The following is a 9,193-nucleotide window of genomic DNA, read 5'->3' as shown; positions in this document are numbered from 1 at the left end:
AAGTCTTAAAATGGCATTTATACCCAAATAAAAGGAAGCCCGTAACAATACATGAAAGTTACTGGACTTTCTCTAGGTCCATTGTCTGGGCCATTGTTTTATTATTCTGAGGTCATTTCTTTTAGCACCTCCGAAATTTTAACATGCACTCATCAATTTTGTATTTTAGAATATGCAGTTTAAAAAATATATATATTTGAACTATTTTTATTGAAGAAATTATAAAAATTGCATATTAAATAAACTTTCCATTATTATACTATTGTGCATTTAATTTTTATAATATTTCAAAAAAATTACTTGGTTACAAATAAACAATTATTTGTTATATAATTTGAATTGTATACAATATATCATATTGAATTTTTCAGTAATTACATTTTATTTAAAAATAAATAAATTTATAAAGTCGTGTGTTAAAAAACACATTCAAAAATTAGTAAATGTAATAAACGTATTATGTTTAAGAATCTTCATAATTAATATACATAGATTGTCTGCCCATAGAATTAAATATGAATTTTGTTAAGTATATATAGTGAATTTATTATATATATATATATATATATATATATATATATATATATATATATATATATATATAATGAGATAAATTATTAAATTTTAAAAAATGGGCATGTTTTAAAAAAATTGACAATTTTTTAAGGATACTTCAGTCAAGTTTTAAGTGTTACAAAATTAACAAATATACAAATCGTATTATTAATAGTTTAAATATTGTTTTTCACATAAATTTATGTTGCTAAAAAAAATATTTATTCACATATGTTTCCTCTTTTTGTTATTTGCAAGCTTAAACAATGTGTCTCTTGTGGAACATATTTTATGTCCACAACTTTAAAGTCCTTAATTAGATTTGTAGTTTTGTGAAAGTATTGAAAGAGTTGATTCTCCTTGATTTGAAACATCTTATTGATCTACCCAACCACAAGATTAGAGTCAATATAGCGATCCACTCAACGCACTCGCATGTCTTTGGGCAGGGTGAGACCTGCAACTAAGACCACATACTTGGCCTAGATATTATAAACTTTAAATTTGAACACTAGCGAATGTTATATTACTGTATCGTTTAACCAGTATAATACGATATTGGCTCTTTTGTCCTTCTAATCAGACGATTTGTCAACGTATAACTTCCATGCGTGGTTTGGATGGTCGTCTTGTCTTGGGAGCTCAACAACAAACTCTGCCAGGTGTTGTCCTCGGATTGAGCCAAGCAGTTTGTACCAAATGTCAAACTCTAATAGCTCCACAAACTAGCTCATCATTCATTCGGCTCGATCAGACTTCCTTAAAATCTTTGCATAGGGTGATCGATGTGGACGACCACAAAATGACTATAGAAATACGACCTTAGTCGATGGGCTGACGTGAGTAACGCTAGCACCACCTCTTTAATCTATTGATAACACATCTTCAAATCTTGCAAAACCCTGCTAATAAAATGGATTAATTTTGGTTCGGGTACGTCCTGGATTAGGGTCGTGCGTATCGCATCATCCGAGATGACTAGGTAGAGCTACAACTTATTTTTCGTGACTAGTCAGACCATGACAGTCGGGCTGGCTAGGATTGTCTTTGATTTTGCAAAAGCGACTTCACACTACTCATCTTACTTGACGGGAGAGCGTTTCTTCATCATCTTCAAGATGAGTTTTATTTTCTTGGCCAACTTGGGGATGAACTGAGAAAAATAAGTTGGGCAGTCCACCAGCCTATTCATTTCCTTTAAGTTTTGTGGGCTCTACATATCCAAGATGACTGGACACTTGACTGGATTCGCTTCAATGCCTTGTGCGGTGAGCATGAAGTAGAAAAATTTGCCCGTTCCAACACTGAAAGTGCATTTGGAGGAGTCCATTCACATTTTATAGCGTCTAATATGATCAAAGACCTCCTACAGATCTATGATGAGATCCTTGGCCAACTAGGATCTCACCACTATGTCATCCACATAAATGTCCATGCATCAACCTATCTGATGGTGGAAGATCTTGCCCATCAACTGCTAGTATGTGGTCCCAACATTATTCAGACCGAACAACATAACATCATAACAATAACTAACCCGCTCTATAATGAAGGTTGTTTTGTCCTTGTCCGAATGGTACATGGGTATCTAGTTTTACCTAGAGTATGCATCTAGGAAGCTGAAAATCTTATGGCTCAACGTGTCGTCCACCAAGACATCCTTTGGGCAAGCTTTGTTGAAGTAAGCTAAGTCGATGCACATCTAATAACCGCTTGACTTTTTGACAATAACCACGTTCGCCCACCACGTGGTGTATGTAACCTCCTGAATAGAGTCGAGTTCTTCCTTAACTGTTCCATGAAAGTGTAGAGGGATTCTTTGTTTCCTCTCTAATATTCACTAAGGCAAGGACTGTCAGATGGTGCGACCGACTCGTGGCAAACTCAACACCGAACCTCGAGCAGATGGTCGTGAAGCTATCTATGGAATTGGGTGGTAGTGAATTGAACCACATTATTACTTCTCCCTTGAGGAAGATAGAGAAAGCTCTACACCACATGGGGTCACTCGTAGTGCAGAACGCGATTTGATACACAAACATTCTCAAATGTTCGTTAGGATCGGTTGATCCATCATACTTCTTAAAGGATTAAAGGCACCAAAGGTTGAGCATGAGGGTCTCCATAATGGCTAATGTGAAAAGAAGTAATGTGGTTATGTTGAATGTTTGCACGAGTAAGTTATCTATACTAGCTCCTGTGTTCCCTCATGGACTGTCTTGCATGTGTTATCCTGGGCCTGGTCGGGGCATGCTGGTGTTGAGTTGGTGTATAGGGCACCAATTTTTGAGCCTTATTCTCCTACCGCTTGACCACATTCTCAGCCTTGAGGGTCATCATCCCCTCCTTGTATGTTTGTTGCATCTCCTTAATTTGCTTATGCATATTCCTAATGATCTTCAGGTGGCTTGGTGGATTCTCTGACTTTTATGCTACGACATTGCTCATCATGTCACCGGTGGTCGTCACAGGGTTTGGCTTTTCATTACTCAGTCACACAGTGGGTGCCAAAATGTTTCAGTATGTAGAGTCAAGGTCAATTGTCCAAACTATGATTAGTGGTCGAAAGTATGAAAGTTGTTCTAGAGTTCGATGCTCTAGGTCTAAACGCTCGAAGGATATTCGCAAACGACACTCCATTATCAAAGTCAGCTTAACGTTGACAATTAGGAATCACTGGTGCAATAAATGCAAAATTACCTACATCCTTACTTCAAAGATGTGTTTATAGGTTTCAGAGTGAACTTTTAATTAGCATCGGCCTAATTATGGCTCAATTGTAGATAATCACACTTTACTTCTAAAATTGATCAGCATTAAGGTTAATCACACTGATTTATGAAAGACCGATTTATTTCATGACAAATCAATCTCATAGATAACTCACTGAATGGTCCAAGTTAAGGTTAACAGCTGACTGGACAATCATACAATCCACTTCTTATTCTTTTTATAGCTCATCAATATATATATATATATATATATATATATATATATATATATATATATATAACATTATTTTTAATAATAGACATTAAAAGGTACACTAATCTTTTTCATGTGCTAAAAATGTATTATAATTATTTGGTACGAGAGTTATATTACATTTTATTAGAAACATGTTTTTTAGTAAATTTAACAGGCAACTTTAAATACTGTATTTATTATATACTTTAATGTGAGTTATTTTATATATTAAAATATTGTATACATTAATTGAATATAATAAATGGCATGTTTAATATATTATTATTGTTAAATTTGATTGGTCGATGACATAAAATGCTTTATTTATTAAATACAACATGTAAAATTATTTAATGTAAAATTTATTGAAAAATTAAATATATTTTTAGTCAGTTATGTTTTGGTTTGTATGAAGAAATGAATAGATATAATTTTTTTAATTAATAATATTAAATTCTTTTGATGTGTAAAATATGTTTTTGTTTTCACATTAATTATAAAATGTATTTGATATGTCAATAAATTTTAAAGTAATAGAGTTGAAATAATTATATTCATTTATTTTTTTAAATTAATAGATTAAAATATATTAAAGTTTTGGATATGGATAATTTTTAGTTGTACATAGGGAATAAAACATATTTAACCCTTTATTAAATGTATTTCTTTTTTATTACATAATATTTCGTTAATGAAATTTGGTTCATTTTAATCTCTTATTTTTAAAATTTAATATATTTTTCCCCTAATTATATCCTTATTTTATTTTATTGTGAATTAATTTTCAAAAGATTAAATTATGAAAAGAAGAAATGTTAAAAAAACTATTTAATAATTAAGTATTTTACATAGAAAATAAGTTATATTTATTCTCTACTTAATAAAATTTGCACAAAATGAATGTAAAAGATTGATATTTTTTGTTAAAATTATTTGAAGTGATTGATGAATACATAAAAATGATATATCCCATTATTTAAAACGAATGCTTTCAATACAACTAAGTAGAATTGACGACTCAGTGTACCAATGGTCCTAACAATAAGCAAAATGACATTTTTTGGGTACATTTTTCGTTACAAAGAAGCTTTTCTAAGTTATCCCTGCCTTCCCATTCTCACTTATTTTAACTTTACCATTCTCAACAAAACTTCTTATTGAAACTCTGCAAAATTATACCCATAATAGCATACTACATTTTTCAAATATTCTTTACCTAATCTTCACATTCATCCTAGGCACCTTTAATTTAATTTCATCTAACATTAGTAATAAAGTCAAAAGATATTTCACTTTTTATGACTTTCAAGTGAGGAAAATTTTCTTGTAGGTTCTAGCTCACAATTTATGGAAATGCTAGCCACACATGCCACCAATTAACCTAATAAATTATTGCAATATTTTGGCAAAAGAAATTGATTGCAGTTTTGACCAGACATTATGAGAAAAATCTATTATATTGTTTAATAATCTGGATGATTTATTTTTCTAATAGATAAATGATTATATATTATGTATAGAAAAATGATTATATTTAAATTTTTTATATTCATTTATACTTATTTTTTTATTTTTTGATTTTTTTTAAAATAAAAATACAAAATTTATATTTTATAATCATTTTATTTTTATAATTTGTGTAAAATGAACGTGTGATGATACTTGGTATATAAAATAATGTGTTCACAGAAAATCTCACATTGATATTGTTGTTAGGTTGTGGCTTACAAGGGACAACGTAGTTACAAAGGAATAAAATGATAACAGTTGTGTTCCACTGGGAAATGAAATAACCCAATTAATTAATAAATTATGGGGAAGTCTATGTCATCACGTCTCATCTTGCTATGCATGCATGGGGTATGAGCAAATTTGACAGTGATGTGAAGTTTTCTTTTTCCCATTAATTCTGCTGCTTCTCTCTTTTCTCTTCTACTGGCTATACTTTTTAGCATGTTTAGTGTATATATGTATGTGCATGAGTAAAGAAAAGAAACAGTCAAAGGTTATGATTTCTGATGTTACCTCCATTGCACATATGCCACATCTTCAGGACTACCAACATTAACTTTTTGCTTAATCATCATTCAAATTAACAAACTGAAATGAATTCTCCAACAACTCCCAAAGTTTGGTGCACATGAAAAACTTTTTAAGGAGAATTACAAGTAGCAAGAATCTGAGTTTAAGGTGTTTTGTTTCTTATTTTATCTTCCAACTACTTCTGTTTTAGGTATATGATCATCAGAGACTTAGTTCTTGACTTGAAGTCAAAGATATCAGAATCCACAGAGAAAAAAAAGGCACTTAAAACTTTAGGAGTAGTCCAAAACGAAAGAAGAAAACATAGACAAGATTTATGTTGTGTTATTTGATAATATATGATAATGAGAGACAGGGTAATCTATGTTGTCTGAATGGTGAGGGTAGCATGAAGTGAAGAGCAGGGTGAGTGATAATGAAGATGGTGGGAAGTGGGTCCTCCAACAGCATTAGTGTGAGTGGAGGAAGTTGTGCACTAGAGATATATGGAAGCTGCATTGTCAAGCAAAGCAAACACCAAAAGAAAAGTGGCATCCAAACAAACATGTACATCATAAAACTCTTCTCTGTTCATTTCCATGCTTCATCCTTCATTTTTCACCTACTACCACAATTTCTTTAAACCCCACTTCCATTCCATAAAGCAACCCACTTCATTCTACTCCAAGTTTCTCTCCATCTCTCTCTCTCTTTATCCATGCTTCTTCCTTAATTCATGCACTGATTTGACAAATCTCTTCAACTACAACATACTTTCTCCAAACTACTTATCTACCTTTCTAGGTGAGAAAAACCTCCTCTTCTGCTCTGCTGCTGTTTAATCCTTTACAAACTTCATCTTTTTGCCTGCTTTCTTCCACTGATTTCTAACTTCCTCTATAACCCAGTTTTTTTGTTTTGCTTTGCTTTGTTTTAGTCTTTTATGTATCTTCAAGGTGATCATTGATGATCCAAATATCTACACCTACTCTTTTTCTCTGGTGTTTCCTGATTTTGGAAACCTTTTGGCTTGTTGCAAAGAAAAATTCCACGGCATAACAAGGGTTGGAATGGATTCATTCAATCAGAATTGTCAGAACAGCAGCTTCAGGTACAGTCCAAATTTGAACACGGGGACACATGCTGATGAAGAAGCTGAATTCTCAGGGATTCTTGATATCTTTGTCCATCATGCCAGGAATATTCATAACATATGCATCTATGACAACCAGGATGTGTATGCCAAGTTCTCTCTAACTTACAACCCCGACGAGACCCTCTCTACCAGAATCATCAATGGAGGTGGCAAAAACCCAACATTCAATGAAAACATGAGGATGAAGATCAGCCAAATAGACGCCGTTCTCAAATGTGAAATTTGGATGTTTAGCAGGGCAAGGATTCACATGGAAGACCAGCTATTGGGATTTGCTTTGGTCCCAATTTCACAAGTCATTGGCAAAGGAAAGGTAACCGAAGATTACAGCCTTTCTTCCACTGATCTTTTCCACTCTCCTGCTGGAACCGTTCAACTGACACTGGCTTTAGACCCCTCTTTGGCACTCGATTCCTCAGTGAACTTGATTCCTGAATCGGCAAAGACTTCATCCATATCATCAGAAGTCATTTTGCTTGATAGAAAGATCTCAGAAGTTATGTTGGACCCAGTTGAGTATGCAAGAATTGAATTTCCTGACATCAGTGTTGTGAAGGAGAATCAGCAAATGGTGTCCGAGTACTTCAATCTTGCAGCTCATGGTACTTGTTCTGCTCTTTCAAGGTCCAACATTGGAAGACCTCTACCATTTCTCCACCTTGGTGCATCTCCTCAACTTGATGATTACGAGATGACTATGAGTCCCCCAGACGAGAATCATGTAGGGTCCCTTTCTCCAAACGAGAGCATTCAGAACTCATGCTTCCTAGGCTCCACTATCACAACCTTGAGTGATGATAGAAACTCAGCAGATTCAGTTGAGAAAAAGAACCCCTTGAGCACTGGTGACTCCTCCAATTCTGTCACCGTGTCAATCACCGTGGAAGGTAGTCAAAACTCTGGTGGCGCTTGCCCGGATACCCCAACTTCTAAGAAAGAAGGTGAGACCCCAAATGAAAAAGATGCAACCTTCTCAAGCAAAGAAAAGGAAAGCAAAATCAGCAATAAGAACACGACAGAAGCTTCAAAGTTTGGTCAAGTTTTTGCGGCTCCTTTAGGGAACATCAATCTTGAGGCCGAGCAAGCTGCTATGCAAAAACAGATAGTGGACATGTATATGAGGAGCATGCAGCAGTTCACTGAGTCGTTGGCAAAAATGAAGCTCCCGATGGACCTTGACAAGCCTGAGAAAGTTGATCATGGCGATGGTGATGTGATTCAGAATCATGAAAACAGCAAATTAGAAACTGATAAGAAGAAAAAGGATGGATCTCGTGTGTTTTATGGTAGTCGAGCATTCTTCTAATCACCACTTATTGTTGAAAATAGCAAGAATGAGATTGTGAGAAATTACTTATCGTAACATCAGGTACCTACATCAATTTGCTCAGTGATATTTATTAAAGATTTTAGTTAGTCCTGGTTTGTTTGACCCCCACTTTAGGTGATCACAATAATCTTCTGTTTTAAATATCTTGTTCATTGTTTAACTCATGGCTCTGTAACCCCAAAAACACCATGAATTTGCATAAGTTTTGGTGATCAATGAAAAATGTTTATTGTGAGAGATAAAACCAGTTTATAATATATAATTGAATTCAAATTTTCAGTATTGTAAAATTTAATTAAATTTAAAGGCAAATTATTATTCTCTTAATTGTTAAACTATTTATTAATATCTAGTCTCAAGAATAATATATAATACAATATGTCAAGCTTTTCATTAAAAAAAGTCATGAGCAAGTGTAAAAAATCTCAGCCAAATTTTGTTAATTATTGTAATTGTGGTGCATGGTGGGGTAGATTTACCAATTTTGTCAACAGGATGTGGAGCTGATAGTGAGAACGGTGCAAGAAATAGAGTTGATGAGAGGAGACAAGGAAATCTAATATGATCCACATCCATATTGGTTTTGTTATTGCTTGTTGCACAATCAAAATTGCAAAATGCGTCACAATTGTCAACTTAACTGCAACAAACTAAATTGAAGTGAAAAAGAATTAGTGAGGTTTAGGCAAGTAACCATAATCAAAGTAGGCACATCATCAATCATACACTATTTTCGTTAGTATTGTTGCTTAAGGAATAAACAATCTATTTTTGTGTGCTTAGGACAAAAAAATCGACACCGCCAAATTTGTTTGATCAAGCAAACATGTTAATTGATTGGCCTCGGAACTGGTCCATACTAAGATGTTGATGTTGACTATGAATTGGTTGCTTTAATTTTAACCATTTTTCAATGCTTTGCTTTGAAATATTCATAACCGATCATCGATTCACGACTAAATATCTCACTTTCTCATCAGTTATGGGACAATACTGTCCCAATTATGCTTTTATTTCATCGGAAATTTCTCATATACATATTTATCATATACTTTTTATTTTTTTTAATAGATTTGAAAATTCCTCTCAACGGAAATATTATTTTATGGGAAATAATTTTAATTTAAGAACTCCTGTTTTTTTATTCTGAATTTAAAAGAATT

The 9,193-nt window shown here is 33.2% G+C and overlaps 1 protein-coding gene across 1 annotated transcript; it reads left to right on the top strand.

Annotated features, from left to right (window-relative positions):
- Nucleotides 1-5,810: 5,810 nt before the first annotated feature.
- Nucleotides 5,811-8,120, top strand: LOC124842985 (uncharacterized). Its single transcript, XM_088095042.1, has 2 exons — nucleotides 5,811-6,348; nucleotides 6,586-8,120. Exons 1-2 carry the CDS (start codon nucleotides 6,144-6,146, stop codon nucleotides 8,004-8,006), a joined length of 1,626 nt encoding a protein of 541 aa, XP_087951168.1. The 5' UTR covers nucleotides 5,811-6,143; the 3' UTR covers nucleotides 8,007-8,120.
- Nucleotides 8,121-9,193: the final 1,073 nt, after the last annotated feature.

The sequence above is a fragment of the Vigna umbellata genome, chromosome 1 (assembly GCF_029865625.1).
Source record: "Vigna umbellata cultivar VRB3 chromosome 1, Vumbellata_1.0, whole genome shotgun sequence".
NCBI lineage: Eukaryota > Viridiplantae > Streptophyta > Magnoliopsida > Fabales > Fabaceae > Vigna > Vigna umbellata.
This window is presented reverse-complemented; position numbering and strand designations above follow the sequence as displayed.

Excerpts from the sequence above, each read along its gene's own strand:
- LOC124842985 (XM_088095042.1), top strand. The coding sequence starts at position 6,144 with ATGCTTCATCCTTCATTTTTCACCTACTACCACAATTTCTTTAAACCC. Across the intron at positions 6,349-6,585 it reads CTACTTATCTACCTTTCTAG|AAAAATTCCACGGCATAACA; the intron begins GTGAGAAAAACC and ends CTTGTTGCAAAG.